Raw genomic sequence first — 20,534 nt, forward strand, 5'->3', positions numbered from 1 at the left:
TGGTGTCCGCACCACGATACCCAATCATAGGGGGTCCATAGCTAGTGAGGCACAGACTTGGTGGCACTGGTTGCACTGCAGCTGGCACAGGCACACCGCCACAGGACAGTGACTTGGGGTGCACTGAGGTAGGGGCACCTTAAGTGCTGAGCGGGCATGCAGCCTGAGATGATGCCCCATCCTGGTGGTCCGGACGGCTCAGGTTTTGTGTGCCCTGCTGGACCACAGTGTAGGCCTGAGCCAGGGGGCAGTGCGACCTACCGCCACGTGGTGTCGCCTCCTGGATCACAGAGTTAGTGGCACCTCTGAGGATGAGTAGGCGTGCAGCCTGCGATGGTGACCGGAGCACTGGTGTGTCCTCTTCCATGGAGAAATCAAGATCCAGCACCAAATGTGAGACCAGGGTGCCCGCGGAGCAGAGCTGCATGATTTGGAGGGTGACATGTCTGCAGGCCCTGGACTTGGGGCTTGCAGCAGGACGTTGTGGGCCCTCTTTTCTACATGCTGGTGGAGGAATGTGAGCAGTGATGCCTGGGTGCGCAGGGGCGGGCAGTCACTGCTGGGCGATGAAGAGGGGTTGGGGTGCAGCTGCCTGGGTGCGCAGGGGCAGGCAGGCGATGATGTTGTGTGCAATTGTAAGTCCTTTGCCGTTCAGGTATCTGGACTCTGTTTCAGATGTGGGACTTGGTGAACTGCACTTCATAGCGGCACTGGTTGGAGACACACCAGTGGCAGCAGGTGAGCAGTGTGGCCTGTGTGCCCAGTGTCAGCACCCTCTATCCCTTTCCCTCTTTTATTATCTCTATCTCCCTCCCCCTCTGTGTCTGTCTGTCTCTCGCTCACCCTCTATGTCCGTCTTTCACTCGCTCACCCTCTCTGTCTGTCTATCTCTCGCTCACCCTCACTGTCCGTCTGTCTCTTGCTCACCCTCTCTGTCCGTCTATCTCTCGCTCACCCTCTCTGTCCGTCTTTCACTCGCTCACCCTCTCTGTCTGTCTTTCTCTCGCTCACCCTCTCTGTCCGCCTGTCTATCGCTCGCTCGCCCTATCTGTCTGTCTTTCTCTCGCTCACCCACTCTGTCTGTCTCTATATCCCTCTCCCCCTTTCTGTCTGTCTGTCTCTCGCTCACCCTCTCTGTCTCTCCCTAACCCTTTCTGTCCATCTGTCACTCGCTCTCTCTCCGTCACTCTCTCTCGCCTTCACTCTCTCTCTCTGTCCTTTGTTGTGTGCGGGACACACTTTCTGATCATGATTTTTGTCCTGCAGGCTGTGACCTATGGATTGTCTTGAGGGGAGCCACTATGTGTCTTCATTTCTGTTCTGTGTTTATTTTATTAAATTATCATTTGTTGCTTGAAAGGTGAATGCGTGATGCTCATTTGTGTGATGACACATGCATGTCCCCAGATGTGATTGTGCGACATCATGCAAGTTATTTGGTATATGATCTGTGTGGTTGATGTGACATATCTTTGTCCGGGGTTGGGTGGGGGTTCCTGGAGTTGAGCCCTGGTGGCCAGGGGGAGGTGGGGTCCTGGGGGTGATGGTGGTGGGTGTTGTTGCCCTCTTGGGGCTCCGGGATGAATGTTTTGTGGCTACATGGCATCTGTTGTTCTTCAGATGTGGCTCTGGGATGGGATCTCTTTTGTGGTGCAGGTTGTAGATCGACTTTGCACCAGGTCAGAGCAGATATTAGTTTCCTGGTACTAACGCGCCTTATTAAATGTTTAGGGATCTTATTGCCTCTCTGTCTGGTCATTGAGAATGTTGTGGTGTGGTGTTGTTGCAGCTTTTTGCTCGGGAATGCCTACTCTGCATCTCATTAGCGATGTTTGCCGGGGTCGTCCTTGGCGATGATTTTTGTGGCTGCTATCGCCGGAAAACTGGTGATATGGGCTGTTTCCACCAGCTTGTGAATGGGGTGGTAAGTTTATCACACATTTGGCTGCGTAAAGGTGCCGATAACTCGGTGATATCTCCATGAGAATATGGCCCTATATGTGCTGCAGATTGAAGAACACATAGAAAAAGGAAATAACAAGGAGACAAAAAGATTTTTCTCCTCGTTACACCTTCCTCTGGGAAGCGTAGTGTTTTTCCATATCTCAGGTGTAAAAACCTTTGTAAATCTGGGATTGTGTGAAATCCATGGGTGGACGCATAGGAACAGCCATGTTCCACCCATGGAATTCCACCCAGAATAAAAAAGAACGTAATAAAGGGCAAGTTGCTGCATTTCATTACATTTTTTTACAAAGGCACAGAAGGTAGCAGAAATCACCCCTTGTGTAGCTTTTTAAATATCTACTAATATTTTGCCACAAAAGAGGCTCAACCATGACACAAAATGTTGGTAAGTTAGGCTCTAGGTTCGTTCAGATGTTTTCGATTAGTGGAAACTAATATGAGGAAGCCTTCTTTAATCATCTTTCAGCTTTAATTGTGTAATCCTTGGGACAGTTGAGCAGACCCTGTCCTATTTTCACTGAGAGAAGTCTTCTTCTTGATTCGACTGATTTCCCATGGCCAGAGTGTTGAGCTACATGCTTGAGCAATCATACTTTCCTCTTGAACCTCAAACTTGGTTCATCCGATGCTGACACCTTCATCATAGGATTTCCCCTTGCCCCTGCTGATACCGTATTTAGAATGGGGGAAGTTTTCTTTATGGCACTAGCTTGGGTGATATTTTGCTTGCTGTGTGTGATGATATTTTTTTCTTATAATACATAAATTCAGACTGCATGCTCATTTTAACAGATATGCTCTCCATACATATGTTCTTCTAATTAACTTTTAACCTGAACCACATATTTATCAAAACCCTTAAGGTTTGGAAACTATCCTCTGTGTTGCTTTTGTGGACCCACATTGGTTTGCCGGATTTGCAATGTATTGCTGATGTTAGCTTCTTTCTTACACTTCACGTCGAAATCAAAAGAACATACGACTGATGGGGAATTCTGTTTGAAGAGGGAGACATTCCAGAAACTCCGCTCCATCAAGCGGTGTTAGAGGATGGCTTGTCACTGAAGTGCAGGAAGGTAAAATGCAATGGAAATGATGTAGAGCCTGGTTAAGTCCAGTTCATGCCTTTGAAAATCATGACCCATTTGGAAGATTTGCTGGTTTTGAAGGTGGTCCCGGTGGTTGAGGAATGGGTATAAATAGGTTTGTGAGTCACAATCTGTCTATATCAAGCTTGAGGGGCTCTGTTAATATTGTGTGTTTTTGCATTGTTTATGATATTATTTTGTGAATGCATATATGCTTAATATTTAGCAGTTGATGTTATATCAAGCTTATCATATCTATCCTTGATGAATGAAAAATCTAAGAAGAACCGAGCCCAGGGAGAAAAAGAGGAGGAGGCGCAGGATAAGACTGACACAGGCAGTGACTCTAGTGACCAATTCCTGAAGAAATTGCTGCACTCTTGAGCACCACCTTATAACATAGTCCAGCCAGTTGGAGATGGCGGTACTGCTGGTAGAAAGCAATGGTGCTACTGCTCCCGATGACCAACATGTAATAGACACGAGGAGCTGCCCTACAACCCCATTTAGCACTGTTCCAGCCCCAAAACGTATTGTTGTGACCTACTATTTAACTGTCCCAGTTGTACCAAGACCTTGGAGTGACTACCCCTGTTGTAACGACCCAGATACTGACTGTTCCTGCTTTGACTGCCCCAGAAGCCGTGGCTCCGATACCTTCAGATTTGAGTATGCTGCTGGAATGCCTGCCACTGTTATTACACCTGCGGCAAAGAATTTACAAGTGCCAATTTGGAGCTCTGACCAATTTTCAAAGGCCTTTAAAAAAAGGTGGGATGCTAGCATTTCCCACCCCATTGATCAAGGTGCTAGTGGATTCTTGGATTTTGGAGTGATACCTCGATTGTTTGAGGACTCCCTGAAAGTAGAGAGACCAAGGTGCTTGAGCATGAACCGGTGGTCCAGTCAAGGTTGAGACCATTAGATATTTCCAGATTGAGTATAGAGTTAGAGGAGCACATTATAGGAAGTCTTGGCCTCAGTTATATGGATCATTATCACGAGAATGAGCTTATATATTTGACCCGTGTGGTGCAAGCAGATGACAAACTAAAATTATTGGCCAATAAATATATAGTAGACTTTTCTGGAAACAAGACTTTTCAGGTGAGTTTTGACCTCAGCTAGAAGATGAAGCAATATTGAACGGGAGGACTTTTGGGATCAAGATACATGTTAAGTAATTGGTTCACTGCATACAGATTTAGTGTAGTGTAGCTAGATTAAGCGACAGGTGTGCCAAAAAAGGAAGAACTATAAGGGACCGTCAAAAGCTGGAGGAATTATAAGGATGCCTACAGCTCCCCCAGATGAAACTACAGCTAAGACTTGCACTTTAAGGGAGGTACATGGAGGAGGATATGTGGATGCATCCTAAAGTCACTGAAAATAATAGAATATTCTAAGAGGACTGTTGTGTTTTTATTTCCTCAACAACACCTCAAAGGCAACCCCAACACCCAAACTCCCACCCCCTTCTATCTCGCCAATGATCTCCTAAATACTGCAAACATACTACAGAAGCTCCAGCCAAGGAAAATGAAGTATGCAATGCCAAGGATTATATATATATGTGATGTTGCTTACCGTGTACAGGTTAGGTCTCCTTATCTGAAGTTCACCACAATATTGTACGATGGCCTTGAGATGAGGCAGCCGGTCCTGGATCTAAAGAAAAATCATAAGAAAGATGAAAAAATTAAATATATTCCTTCCTTTAACAAAGGTATTAGGAAATGTACAATTCCTTCTATAAAAATGAACAATTTAATGCTTGTCTTGTGTATTTTTCATTATATGAATTTTGATGCATTGATGATCTTCTCACTGTGCCTCATTTCCTCATGTGAATACATATTTACATAGAGAGTCCAATCTGTCTTACTCCTTTCTGAAACTTGGACTTCAAGAGAAGGAAGTGTGGTGGGAGTACATAGAATGGATAGTATACCACAACCATGCTGTCACACATTCCTCTTGTTTTCTCATGCTCTTGTACCATAATTTGGACACTTGAGGGCAGTTTTACTAAGATTTCAAAGAATACATGGCAGCAAGCAAAGTTGCCTACTACATTGTATGAAATGTACAGAGCAGAAATTGTTTAATTCTGCTCCCTCCTTGTGCTGTTGCACTTTGTGCTGCCTTTTGCCAGTGGAGGCACCCTTGAGCATTTCTGCAAGAGTGTCTGCATTATATACAGGATTGTGTTTTGTAGGAAGGTTTACCTTCCTGCCCAAATACAATCCCTAAAGACATTTTCCTTTTTCTCTGTGTGACGCGGAAGGCATCACACATAGAAAAAGGAAGTGACAAGGAGAAATTAAGATCTTTCTCCTTGTTATGCCTGGATTTGTGAGGCACACCACTTTTAGGTGACCCCAGGTGTATTTACCTTAGTAGATCTGGGGTTGCATCAAGATCCATGGGTGGATGCTTGCAATGCCCATGCTTTAGCCATGGACCTCCACCGAAGTAAGGTAAAGCAAGGCAAAATATGCTCTGCCAGGTGCCACTTTTTTTTTAAAGCCATGCAAGGCACTGCAAATCAGCCCTTGCGTGGCTTTGTAAATCTCTACTAACATTTTACCTAATGGCTGTGCCAAAATAGTGGCATAGCACCAACACAAAATGTTTATAAATCTGCCCCTTGACGTCTTGCAGTATAACAACCCTAATATTCAATCTTGGGATCTATTTGTAACATACAGGTCACAGGCTGCATTTTTTGCAGGATATCCACTAAATGTATCTTTGAGAATTAAAAAGAACCAAACTTCTAGTGACTGGATATCATTTTCAAATATGCAAAGAAACCTAAATTTCCCTTGCTGGATACAAATGGATTGCAGTAAAGACAAATATGCCCCTGAACTTGTGGTTATGCAGTGGCATACCTATCCTAATTATCACACACATTATCTAAGATTCTACAATGAAGGCCCTTCTCTAATGACAGGCGCTGCCATCTTCCTTAGGTTATAGGGGTATCAGAGAAGCAAGAGAAGTTTTATAACAGATCATTTGACTGAAGATAAATTTCAGGATGCATGGATATTAATCAAGTGTTAGTGGTAAGGTTCCTACTATCCAGTTACAATCAGAGATAAAGAGGACCTCCTAAGTTCACATATAAATCACAAGAGGTGATTGAGTGAAGAATAATCAGTAGTGAAACACACATGCAAGTCAAAGAAGACAATCCCTGGAAGGATCAAACAAGGTCACCTCAATCGCTACTTATCATGGCCTTCATCTTTGATGGGCCCCCACACCGGAGTAGTACAATGCCACTTTGATGGACTCAGCCATAGAGGGAGTTCCTAAATATCTCCTTACAGGGAATATGAAGGGATAAAGGTGCATAGGGATAGAAATGCCTAAGTGTAAATCAAAAGATTTCCTTTTATTTGCAGGTGCCCTGTATTCATTTAAAAAGAAATGTGTGTTGTTCTATGGTTAGAGACAATGCATCACATAATCACCTATAACTGCTGACATGTTTCGACAGATTTCTAAGCCTCTGCATGCCAGAGATCATCTTCAAGGCTAAGGAATGTCCTGCCTAAATAGTGCATACATTCCATGTAATTAAAAGAGGTATACAGCTCTAATATGTGCCTACTGTAGTTCAGCAAGAGCACCTGAAAGTGAAGTTACAAACTAGTAGATAAAATACATATAAAACATAATGGCTAAATATATTTAACCTTTTAGTCACTTCGGTTGAAAGGTTTATAAATTATGACATTATCCCCCCCTACATAATTTTCATAATATAATCACCTCACTCGTGGGCACAGCCAATCACTAAAAAACTGTACAGTAAAAGACAAAAACACTTTGTCTGTATATGCTAGTGCTACTGTTCATGACAACCTTACCTTCCAATAACATAAGGGCCTCAATATGTTATTCATCAAGATCTAAATCCAATAAGCAGTTCTTTGAAATTATTTATGTTGAACTAAAAACCTTCCATTATTTTTTACTAATTATATGTTGTAAAACATCATGACATTCAGGAGTGTGCCTGTTATTGGACTTCCTGAGATATAATTCTTCCTCTCTGGTACTTTAATAAGTCCTTCACGTTATGTTCACCAACATTTAAGGATTTTTGCTGTAGCATTCTGGTGAGCAAAACTCTGGCAGTCTGTAATAGACAGAAAAGGATTAATATGATATTGAGGCGACCTGCTGAGGTAAGAATAGAAAGTTGTAAAGTTATGGCCTAGAGGTCCAAGCTATGGGTTAATGTTGTTAGTATCAGGAGTCTCACCAACACTTTGGAAAAGGAGGTGGCATTAACTAAAAAAAGTAAAATGCAAAACACAGAAGTTGTCAGATATTTTTAGACATTTCTTGTATTTAGTGCTGATTTTTAACATATGTTCTTTGTTAGAAGATAATAAATGGTAAATGGTGGCTTTTTATGGGGATGAATAAAAGATCCCTATCCAAGAGTACTCCATAGTTGTGACCTTTAGCCATAGGCCTTGATAGGGAAACCAGTTTGGTAGTTAAGGATAGCGGGAATAGAGAGGTGTTGACCCTCTTCGGAAGAAGTGATTTTTATTGTTAAGCATAACCAATTGATCTCCATACACCTGTTGGCATGGATGTGATGTTGCGATATATTAAGGAGTGTGTTTCATAGCCTAGCCTGAAGGAGGGTTGTCTATTATCTGCAGCTATGGAAAAACCTTTCTCTTATGAGTTGGCGATGATTGTGAGTGGTGTGATGTCAATATGAAAGTGAAAGAGTAATGGTGAGAGGTTATATCACCACGGTTGACATTTGAGGTGCTTTATAATAATGGTCATAATTTGATCTGGTGGGAGTTGTTAAGGAGAAGGGAATCAATATAAAGCAAAGCGCAGCACCAATTGCATGCACTGCTTTCACCTGGCTTTATATTTCCCTTTATATTTGATCGTGGTACAGGAACATATATGAACAATAACTCTAGGAGCCCTGTTTATTTTCAGCATTTCCATATCTTGCCATTTTTCTGCATTTCAGCAACAATTCAGAGGCTTTTGAAGGCCTAAGGTTGGGAAAAGATACAGCAGTACAATTTCATCTCATCCCAAAGTGTAGCTTCCATACTCTTGTTACGGATAAAAAAGCTCCCCAGCCACAGATGCCTTTGAACTACAAAAGGATGAGTATTTAGAATAATGTTCAATTCTGTTGTTTGATCCCACCTTGACAGTGTTAACACTCCACTGACTTATAGTAAAACTAGATAGTATATAGTGTATGTGGATCATCCCATTAGAGTATTATGAGACTATGATGAGGTGACTCTACCTCTAAAATCCTGTACTGGCATCATTTTTTCCTACTCAGTATGCTATCTCTGACATTCCACAGTGGCTGACAACTCATGAACATTCTAATATTCCCCTGTTGGTGATGATTGAAGCATTCAGTAAATATCTAAAAGCCATCAACAAACAACCCACCAACCACCTCGAACTCCGCAACCTACATGACCACATCCAATCAGGTTTACATAGCAACCACAGCACAGAAACAGCACTCATCACAGTCACTGATGACATCCACACAATAGTAGACTGTGGCAAAACCCTAGGCCTCTTCCTACTTGATCTCTCTGATATCTCTCTCCGTACCCTTTTCACAATACTGCATGACAAAGGCACCCAAGGAACAGCTCTCACCTGGAATCGCTCCTTCCTCAGAGAACACCGAGAGTCAGACTACCTTCCTGCATATTGGAACACAAGATTCTGATCTGCAGAGTCCCCCAGGGTTCATTGTTGCAAACTCCACCCCCAAGCCAGAAGCTCCGCCTCCGGGCCAGAATTTCCGGCCCGAGTGCGGACGTAAAGATAGTAGTCTTAAATCTATTCTGTGAATACCGAAAGTATTAAGTTCATTCTGTGAATCCAGAAAGTAGTAAGTTCACTCTGTGAATCCCGAAAGTAGTAAGTGCATTCGGTGAATACCAAATAGTAGTAAGTTTAGGATTTAGTCTTAAATTCATTCTGTGAATCGGGCCCTTAAAAAGTAAGAATGAGAGGGATAGGTAGTTTGTATATGAATAAGTATGAGCGGAAAATCCGTTCCGCTCGCAGATTTTGCGAATTTTCGGTAAATTCGCGATCCGCGAACTCCCGCGAATTTACCGAGAATTCGCAAATCCGCAAGCGGCGGATTTTTCGGGGGCAAAAGTTGAAGGCCTGTTGTAACTATTTTAGGATGGCGCCGGCAAGCTGCCAGCGCCATCCTAAAATAGTTACTAAGTTAGCTTCAACAGGAAGCTCTAATAGATAAAATAAAGCAGGTGCTCGATTTTATCTATTAGAGCTTCCTGTTGAAGCTAATTTAGTAACTATTTTAGGATGGCGCTGGCAGCTTGCCGGTGCCATCCTAAAATATTTACCATGCCCTTCCTGTGACTTCTTCACAATCTACCGTGGAAAATCAGCTGTGATGCTGGATAAAGGCTTTTGCATCCGTGACTTTCACGAGCGCAATACCCGTGCTGTTTCTGTGACCAGGAGCTTATTTCTCTTCATCTGCTGAACTGATCTTTCTCTGACCTTTTATACACACTAAAAGCATGTGTGAACTCACATGGTAGCCCTGCCCGATTGGCCCAGCCCACACACTCGCGGTTTGCACCGTCTTCACGCCATTCACCCACTATGATGGACAGCTCACTCAAGGGACCCCTGCGCCCTTCGGGGCGATTGCATAGTAACACGCACATGGTCGCTCGAACTAGTTGATGCTCAAAATCAGTGACTCATTCATTAGCCCAAAAACAATCATGAGCGTCTTCGAGGCGGGACAGGTGTGCCTCTTCCCAAATCTACTGTGGAAAATCAGCTGTGATGCTGGGTAGAGGCCTTTGCAACCTTGACTTTCATGAGCGCAATCCCCGTGCTGTTGCTGTGACCAGGAGCTTCTTTCTCTTCATATTATTGTGTTCGCACGGGTTGCTGTAAGTTCGCACGCGTTTTGTACAATTTCGCAATTTGCGAAATTGTACAAAACCCTCGCGAACTTGCAGAAACCTGTGCGAACATAAAAAAAATCCGCAAATTCGTGAGAATTCGTGGATTTTGCGGATTGCGAGTTCGCAAATCCGCAAAATCCGCGAACGCGAGATCCGCAAAATTCGCCCATACCTATATATGAAGTGCTGAATGAACTCTAGATAGAATAGTAGAAAGACCATGTGAGAAAGAGAGAATAAACGGGAGAGAAGGTTATAGATGCATAAAGATAATGTGTTTGTGTACAAAGAAGCCACTGAAAGAAGAGGAGGAGAGATTGGTTTGCGCTTTGGATTATTTGAAAAGTTATTGTAAAGAAACTGTGCTGAAAGACCTCAAGTGAATCGATATAAGCAATGCTGGATGAGTGTGTGCAATGGTAATTTCTGGATAGTAATTAGGTGGTAGTAAGTGTGGTGGACTTATGTGTAGTGGTATTGTGTGTTGTGGAGTGGCATGCATTGTGTGGAAATATGTGGTGTGGTGCTCAATTATGTGGCATGATGTGGAATTGTGTGCAGTGTATTGAGTGTATGTGGTGTGTAGAGGAACTGTGATGTAGAGTGGAATTTTCTGCAGTGGAATTGTGAGAATTTGAATCATGCTGTGTGAAATTGTGCAACACCGAGTGAAAATACATAGTGGTCCATTTGGATGGCGGGTGGACTTTGTCCGCCCGCCACCCTAACGGAGATCGGGACCGCCCGCCATAAGGGCGGGGGTCCCATTGTGGGTATTAGGATGTGCCCGCCACAGTTGCGGGCACATCCTATATGTTTTACATTGTGGCGGGCGGTGCTCTCTGTACCGCCCACCACAATGTAAAACATAAGTTCACGCATTCACACATGCAAAGCGGCAGGCACCGCGCGGTGCCTGCCGCTTAGCATATGTACATGTGGGTGGGTACCATAGGGACCCCCCATGTGCCCCCTCCCGACAGTGGCGCCAACCTGGGGGCCCTGCAGGGGGCCCCACAGCAATCTTTGCATGCCTTTCCGTGGTGGCATTGCCGCCACGGAAAGGCCCACACATTTTGCGATCGTAATATGGCTGGCGGTGTCCATTGGACACTGCCACCATATTAATCTATTACCGCCGCGGTCGCAAGGCGACAGCAGCGGTAAAGTGGCGGACGGTCTTTCCGTCTGCCGCTGTCCCCTCTGCCTTCCTAATCTGGCGGAGGGGAAAACGAGAGAGGTTGTCGGGCGGATTGTCTCCGCCAGGGTGGCAGTGGCCACCGCCACCCTGGCGGAGGCAATCCGCCCGATATCCTAATGGACCCCATAGTGTGGAAGTACTTGCCATGGTGTGTATTTATGTGGTGTTACGTGGCATGGAGTATATTTATGTGGAATAGAATTATGTGGTATGGAGTGGAGAGTTATTATGCTGTGTGGTGTGGAAATATGTGATTTTGAATTGTGTGGTGTGCCACTGTGTAGAATTGTGTTGCATGGTGTAAAAATATGGGGAGTGTAAATATGGGGCACGCTGCGGAGTTAAAGTTTATTGAGTGTAAAATATGTGTTTTGAAGCTGAGTGGATATATGTGGAGTCTAAATATGTGGCGTGAAGTGTAATAATTTAGTGTGAAGTGTAATTATGTAGTGTTAATATGTATAGTGCTATTATCTGAAGTTGAATTGTGTTGTATGCAGTGTAATGAAATTATGTTTCATGGAGTGGAATTATGTGGCATGGAGCAGAGTTGAAATTTGTGGAATTGAATTTGATGGATTGTCATTATGTGGCATGAAATCGAATTCAACTGTGTGACACAGTAATTTGAGATTTTGAAATGGTTTGTGTAGTGGAATTATGTAGTGTGCACTTGTGTGTTGTTGAATTGTGTGGTATTTAATTGTGTTGGGTAGAATAATGTGCAGTTGAATATTTGCTGTCTTTTAAAGACCTAAAGTGAACCAATATACGACATTCTGGATGAGTGTGTGTCTGCGCAGTGGAATTATGTGGATAATAATTATGTGGTATTAAGTGTAGTGGACTTATATTTAGTGGTATTGTGTCTTGTGGAGAGGCAGGTATTGTGTTGAATAATGTGGTGCAGTGCTGAATTATGTGGCATGATGTAGAATTCTGTGGTGTGGATTGGATGTATGTGGTGTGTAGTTTAATTGTATGTTGTGGAGTGGAATTTTCTGTGGTGGAATGTAATTGTGTGAAGCTGTGTGGCACTGAGTGAAAATGTGTACATTGTAATAATGTGCCATGGTGTGGAGTGTATTTATGTGGAGTGTTATGTGGCATGGAGTGGATTTATGTGGAGTGTAATTATGTGATATGAAGTGGAATGCAATATGTTGTGTGCTGATGGTTATCTTGGTGTTGTATATGAGGTCATGTAAGCTACTGTATTTATTTGTTTGAAATCCTTCTAGATTAATCAGTCGCCCCTCTCCTGCAGATGTGGAGAGAGATCCTCAAACTTGTACAGCTCTTTGGCACAAATGGAGTGTGAGTGAGGCAACAAAATGACATGAAGAGCTGAGCCAGTGGCCGGCTCTGGCTCTAAGAGTCAGTGCACAAGCAGAGCATTTCAAATCAGTGTGCTATTCACAAACCGTGGGACTGGACGCACAATACTTTGTTTCAATAAGTGCAAGTTTGCAAAAGGTGTGAAAATAACAAACACTTGCATATCATTGTAAAAACATGTGTAAATAATGGAAAGGAAGGTAAGTGAAAGCAGGGCAGAAATAAGACTGGAAGGGAGAAGTGGAATTATGGAAGAAAAAGAAAGATTAAAACAAAGAGGAAGAGAGAATTAGGGATGGAAGCGATACGAAAGGAGCATAAAAATAAATAACTCAAACACAGAAGGAAAAAAAGGGTTCATGTTGTTAAAGCAACACTTTGTTTTTGAAACTTTTGAAGTGTATGTGCGACTTTTCATACAAACTGAACGTCAACAAAATGCTATTTTGGCCACTCATGGCACCATCATGGGACAGTTCAGAGTCTAGTGAAGAGACTCCGGAGCTGTTGTGCACTATCTAAGAGTTTACAGATCTCAATAATGGCACTACCTGCAGCAGAGCACACACATAAATGGGTGAAAACGTTCAGGTAACCATACACAGATTTAGCTGTGCAAGCTTCCCTCATGATTTAACTGTGTGTGTGATGTTATTTATTTGGTGGTCTACACTTGTGTTTGTTAGGGTAATTATGTGTGTCAAGACAATTGTTTGGTGGATTGAGATGGTGAGTGTATTTTGTAGTTTGTAAGTGTGGTGGTCATAAATATCTGGCCTTCTTGGCTAATACTATATTTAAACTGAGGCGCTAAACAAGTGATGGTACAGCCTCCTCTTGGTACTTTCTTCCATAGTTTGACGCCAGCTGGTCTAGTACATAAGAATTAGAGTGCCAAACAATAGAATTTAGCTATCAGTTCCAGTACCCTGTCAGCATTATAGCTCCTCAGGCAACCCTTGCCAACGCTTAATATATGCCGGTGGTTGCAGATGGGGCCCACCAACATTAATTTTGAGGGCCAGCACTTATTTTTCTTCATCATGGGCTTTACACAGAGCAAGAGAGGGAAAAACACATGGAGAAAGAAGGAGGATGGCATTTTATATGTTTCCCTCGTCTTCATTGGTTGTTTTTTCTTGCCAGAAAGTGACACTCATAAGCAATCTGAAACCATGGCAGCTATGGTGTCTAGTGCGGCATGCATAGCCATGGTCTTGAGTGGGGGAGAGGCTGCAGCAGCACTGGAGCCCTGAACATGGACATAGGTGGGGCCCACATTTGCAGTCCAGAAATATTGGCAGGCCAGAGGAATTAAAAACGTCCAGAAATGGTATGCCAGCTGATTAGGTTCCACGCAAGGACTTTTGATTGCGAGGCACTTGATTGAAAACAACGGCAGCGGCAGAGACCCACGCGCTTCGTGGTCTTCTGGGCCTGATGAGAAGTGCCCCACACCTCTTCCAATAATCAGAGACCCCCGTGAGTGGCCTTGGGGTGCGTCCAAGGGAGCAGACAGAACCTGATGTCATGTGTGGCCCCTTGTGAGTGAAAGGGGGCACTGGTAATAGTGCTTAGTCGATGTCCCCTTCAAGCCGCTACAGTCCCTCTCTTTTTACAGTCAGCCTACTAGGCAGCGCAACATTGGGAAGTGCTGTTTAAGATCCCCAAGTGTGCACTTCAGCTATGTAGGTGCCCCACAAAGACCTTGGAGCAGCGGGGCACCAGAACACCACTGGCGGAGGCGATGGTCTGTTTTTCCTGCATGCATTACTTGAAGTCCCTCTGGGGGTACAATGCTGCACTACTGTAGAAGCACTAGAGTGACTCCTGGGCTTCAGTACTGGACTGTCAGGCATCTTGACCAAATGGAGCCCCTGGTGAATCAAAGGGGGCCCCATGATGGCTCTCTCACTGCTCACCTAGCCAGCCTCACATATTGCATGCAGCCAGGGGTGCCCAAGATTCGTGTGGGCCCTGAGAGAGAGGCAGACGGCTGACTGGTATGCTGCGGTGAAGACTCATTGCACCTGACCTAGCTGAGAGTACCCATGCAGAACTGACAGAAACTGACCTGCCGCGCAATGCACTGGTGATTGGGGGCACTACGGTATCAATTGGCAAACCTACAGATACACTAACAGCTTCACTATGTTGCACATAAAAAAGAAAAGAACAGAAGGGACGTGGCCGCTAAAATTAAAGCGTGCCGTGCTTGTACTAAATAAATGACACTAAACTGGCCACTCTCAATAGCATGCATGACTTGCTGATATCTATTCACCACTTTCTCTCCGATTGAAGGCGTCTCTCTCTCTCTCCACCAATGAGAAAGTGATTTTGCACCGAGCTCCTCCCGACGCAAGAGTGACGTTCTCATCACCAAATAAACACCTTTCTCATATAGCAATGCTCTGACTCACAGACTGTTATCGCAAGGTGAGACCAAGTACCACTGAATCAAGATAATCAAGCAGCCATGATAGAACAGCTATTTTTAAAATGTAAAAATGTATGTTGATGTCTTCAAGAACATGTTTATTTTTTTAAACTAACTTTTAATACTTTTATCAAGTGCTCAATTACTGTATAAAATTCAAATCGACATTTAATTGCTAAATATACTTAAAGGGGTATGGCGAAAATATTCTTAAATTAGTTATTATCCTTTATTTAAAAACACAAAGCAATCTGGTGCATCGCCTTGTTTCTAATGCGTGTAGATGAGCTGTGTATCTTTTACGCTTCATTTGTTACAACCCACATGTTTATCTTCCGTTTCAGTTAAAAAAAAACTGTTCTCATAGAAATCCTCCAACCCCCCAAAAAAGGAAGCCCAAAACGATCCAAATATCCTAACAAAGACTAGCCCAAGTGCTGGTACATATTGAAAAGTGGAAAAAGTCTGACTAACTACGATCAACAGAGTGGTAGGAACAGAGAGGAAGGCAGTACTGACACAATTGTGGCATTAAGAGGAGATGAGAGGGAGGACTGATGTATTTACATGTTAGGTGATTTGCCTCCAAAGCTGAACACAGGCAAACAATAACGGAGCAGGTAAAAAAAAATTACAAGTTCCCCCCAAGAACACTTAAGGAGCCATAGCAGAGTGTGACAGTACATAGTCCCTGCTGCATGGGAGGAAAAAAAGGGAAAAAAGGAGGAAAAAAGAGGCAGGGCTGACCGGATGTCTAAAGGACACTGAAACAAGCAAATCAAAAGCAAGGGGATGGATTTAAGCCAACATGAGAAATTACAACAGGTCTCAAATGCTCAACCTAAAACCAATATTTTTAAACACTATATTTTTGCAAACGATATTAAACACTTCGATATTTTTAAAATTGATATTGCTTACATTAAGTTGATTTTCTTGACCATAATATTCTTGTTGTCGATATTTCTGACCCATGATATTGAGGACTCGATATTTGTACAAGTCAATATTTTGTACTCGATATTCTGTCTCTGCACCATCGCTAATGTAGCACAAAGTGTCCGTTGTTTCCTGAGTTTCACAATAGCAATTGACGTGGACTGTCGCTGTCATCATGGAGTGCAGGTCTTGCTAGAGACTTGCATTGGCAGTTGTCATGGATGGTCCCTGTAGGCATGAAGAGCAGGTTCAACGGGAGCTTTGAGTTGGAGGTCTCCATAGGCGGGGGTGAGGAGCCCTGAATGTTTGTATCTTTGCCTTTTCTTCAGGAGGAGTACATTGTGACGTTGTCTGCCTTCCACTTTCTTGGTGGGAACTGTGCATTCGTTAGTCAACATAGACTTTTGGAGTATGCCAAAAAGATTCCATGCATGCCCTCAAGTAGGCCACCCTATAGACCTGCTAGCTCGCAGTGCATGCATAAGTATCCCTAAACCAAAGAAGGTAACAAATGGATTGTGCAACTTCAGAACATGATAACCCTGACTACCCAAGGAACTATGGTAGCAGACCTAGAACCTATTTACTCGGTCACTCGAGCATACCCAAAGGAAGACACAAGAAATATATAACAAGGCTTTTCATAATGTATTGAACCATTGTGATTCTTATATAACAGACATATGCTTCAATGAGTAGTAGACAGACGCAAATGAGCATTATTAGCATTACAGGAACAGTGAAAAAAATCAAAAATTCCACCATTGGGCTTTGGCAGTGTATATTTACTAGCATATAAGTACTGTGTCTAGTGTACTCATACTATTTGCTCCCTAACCTAGGCGCTTTCGGAGGGTGATCTGCCAAAATTCCTTATGTGTTTGGGTCCCTGTCTTAATCATATTTTGGACATCCCTACTCACAGAGGGAAAGAAGGAATCAGCTGGGCTGAGATTCCAACTTGCTATGACAGCAGAGTGCACCTCTATTTTGAACACGGATATACCTGTGTGTATATATAATACCAGCATCCATGCTCTATGCATCCATGCTCTATGCATCCATGCTCTATGCCGAGACCTCAGCCAGGACAACATTGGGAACAGTCCAGCCCGAACTGCCAAGCCATGTCTTCCCTGGACCGGAAACAAGCATCCTGGGACTGGTTTCAGGTTCATAACCCTCATCAGCCAGGCTATATTGAATCCAGTGGCAAAGTGAGCAAGGGACCCAGGTCTGGGCATACCCTGCCAACTTAGGGCGAACAAAGCGATACCTGCCCATGAGGCACAGGGTCAAGGCTGATTTGCATATGGCCATGTCTGAACTGGGGTGGCGTGGTGAGCAAAATAACAATGGATTAAACCCAGGTCAGTGACTGGGGGTGAATGTTTTGCCAATGTGCAACATTCAGCAAATCATCTTGTGTGTTATGCTGTTCACCCTAGGGTATGCCCAGACGTGGGTCCCGTGCTCACTACGCCACTGGAATCAAGCTATCCTGGCTGATGATGGCTGATAGCCAGAAACCGGTCCTAGGATGCTTGATTCCGGTCCAGGGAAGACATGGCTTGGCAGTTCGGGCTGAACTGTTACCATGAGGCACAGGGTCAAGGCTGATTTGCATATGGGCATGCCTGAACTGGGGTGGCTTGGTGAGCAAAATAAGGATGGATTAAACCCAGATCTGTGACTGGGGGTGAATGTTTTGCCAGTGTGCAACATTCCGTCCATCATCTTGTGTGTTTTGCTGTGTGACAAGGGCCTGACTGCCAATCTACCAGAGATGAAGAAGCACTTTCTGCTGGGAGAGCTGAATGTCTGCTTAGTGTCAAGAAGCCTGTGTTACTGCCTGTTAAGAGAGGAAAAGAAAGTGCTTGGCCTGCAGGACAAGAGTTTGTCCAGCAGGAGGTACCCAGCATGTCCCTGGCAAGAGGACCACACAAAGAGTTCTGTAGAGAGGGGAACCAAGGGCAACCTATGTCAAGAGTGGTTTCCAGTTTCTGTGTGTGGCTTCTATTTTGAACTGCACTAAGAATTTAAAAGCCCAAATACCACTGTGTCAGCTGGCATCTTCTGCTGGCCGGAAAGTGGCCCCAGCCTTTGCTGACAGTAGGGGAGAGGAGCCGCGTCGCTGCGACCACCCTGGGAGGCTGCAGCTGTCAAACACAGATGACCACTAATGCACTGACCATAGGTCTTGACTTCCTTGTCTGAGTACCTGCCTGCCATCTGCTTGGAGGGCTGCAACAGCTGGAGATCTCATACCACTGTGCAAGACCTGCCATGCTGACCTCATCCTCAATGTGTGGAAGAAGGGAGGCTTGCAGGGTTCTGCAGTGAGGAGCTGCCACTCTGGAGGATGTAAAAGAGGATGTAGGCCCAGGCATCACATGATTTGCTGCTCCATACAGGAGGGCTTACCTGGAAACAGAATGAGGCAACCCAAGCACGCAGAGCATTCTGATGTGAAGCCTTTCGAGATTGTGCTTGAATTATTACCTGCCATGAAAACTATTTTAATTAGTTGTGAATGTATCTAGTGAAAGTGAAGTAATCTTCAACTGTGCCTAAATCATGCCTCTGACCATAGAAAATATCCATTTGGGTCTCCAGAGTAAGGAAGGTGTACCGGAAAATTGAGACGTACAGCTTATCAGAGATATTGGCAAGGATTGCAACTCTGTACAATCAATATGGAGGACAGATTTTGAGAGCCCACAGCCAGGACTTTGTTTTTTCAAGCATTTCATAGGGTCCTTCGCTTTGTGAGCTTTAACACATGTAAATCCAGGATAGTGTGATCAGCTTCCAAGCATTCAAGTTCAGAGAAAGGGCTTTTTATTTGTCATGTAAGTGTTGGTGCAAGCCGAAAATGCCTACTTCATAGTCACCGGTATTTCAAAGGAGATGAAGGAAAGAAGCATGAAAATCGGTCCATTCCTTTAGGAGAATAAAAGCTTTATCAGATTCCCTGGAACATTTGAGGTCATGTTCTGTCATACAATGTGCATCTTCTCCACAGTAGAAGAGGCATCACTATATGGGGAACTAGGGGGTTTGTAAAAGTGACACATGATAGCTGGAACCAAGGATGGACATGTTGCATTGTTGGATGTAGCATAGAAAGCTGTAACAATAGCATGTGAAACAATAAATTACATGAGAGACTAAGGTGAACACAGGCAAGAAGAAAGAACAATGAAATTCTCCACAGTTGCAAATTATGTCTACTTGGTGTTTTTGAGGAGTTGCAGGAGTCAGTTTAAAAGCAAGGGGGAGTGATGAGGATTCACCAGGAAGCAACACAGGAAAAGGTTTTCGAGGAAACGGGGAGAAAGAATCTGCTCCTTTCTTGAGAGACAGCATCACATGAGCTGATATAGCTACTTTGAAAGGATGTGTAGGAGGCCCAATGCTCTGGGACAGGATCAGCTGACATCAGTGGGGTGCTCCTACCTCTCTTGGAGATTCTGTGTGAACTGCAGTTGAATACTTGGGACAAAAGACCTGATTGCCATCTTTGCAGACGAAATACCCCGCCTCAAACATGGTGGATATCCCGTCCGCCGTGTTACAAGTTCCATAGGATAAGAGTAAATTAAAATACGCAGATGGGAAAACTGTCACATTTGCTATGGAGTAAACTGTCTGCCAACATCACAGTCAGGTCCAAAGTTATTAGTCAATATTTCTCCTCACTCCCATTTTATGTCAATGACAAATCTGAATGCTTGAGTAAAGCCTCCACTGTGTGCTTAACAGTAAAGTTATAGGACTTGACCTTTTGGTCCTGCATGCACATTTGTGGTGATTTGCAGCAGGAGTCATCTTGTATTTATCAGGGCTGGACTGAAATCCTAAAGCAGCCCTGGCAATTTTCCCCAACAAGCACTGCCTGGCACTTAGAGGCTGGAAACGCTTGCTTGCCGCTTTTATTAAAGGTGGCCAATATTTCAGCACTGCTGCAAAACCCTCTCCCAGTAACAAAACTGGCCTCCACCACTTCAAAACCGGCCCGCGGTTCCTGCCTCCTGGGGAAAAACCTGATCCCTGGTATGGCCAGTCCAGCCCTGCTATTTATCTGGGCCTGTAAAAAAGTAGTAGTCTCCAACTTGTGAATTCAGGGATTAAAATCCAGGTGGATTAGAATTTAAGACCACAACAATCACATCAAAACAGCTGCTGGAGCCATGGTTGCATTGGGTGGAGATTTTCCATGCAGCACACAAGCACCCAAAGCACACACTGTAGGAGTGGTACGTGTTTGGTCTGAAGTCTCTCCATCAAGAAGAAGAGTCCCATCAGAAATAAACAATCGCAATGATTGCCCGGAGTACTTTGGCTTTCCACGATTAGTAGCTTCTCATTCTCACTCACATGAAGAGCACCAAAACGCCTCAGGGTTTCCTTTATTTTAACTGATTTTCAGGTTCCTGAGTTATGGGCTCACAAACATGGCTGGATCGTGCATGAGGAAGCAATAAACTACAGAAAAAAGGGATATAGTCAGGAAGGGCACTTTTGAGTTACTAGATTCCCACCAATTAATTGTTTTCAATCAC

General features: G+C 43.9%; 1 protein-coding gene across 4 annotated transcripts in view; it reads right to left on the reverse strand.

Annotated features, from left to right (window-relative positions):
- Window positions 1–20,534, reverse strand: part of LOC147725928 (long-chain-fatty-acid--CoA ligase ACSBG2-like) — a 437,166-nt gene that overhangs the window by 251,888 nt on the left and 164,744 nt on the right. For all 4 annotated transcript variants that reach the window (XM_086960053.1, XM_086960055.1, XM_086960052.1 and 1 more), the window contains one exon: window positions 4,644–4,724. In XM_086960053.1, coding sequence (XP_086816179.1) covers window positions 4,644–4,724 — 81 coding nt within the window. The remainder of the gene's footprint in view (window positions 1–4,643; window positions 4,725–20,534) is intronic.

Source organism: Lissotriton vulgaris, chromosome 3_1 (genome assembly GCF_964263255.1).
Source record: "Lissotriton vulgaris chromosome 3_1, aLisVul1.2, whole genome shotgun sequence".
NCBI classification, from domain to species: Eukaryota; Metazoa; Chordata; class Amphibia; order Caudata; family Salamandridae; genus Lissotriton; species Lissotriton vulgaris.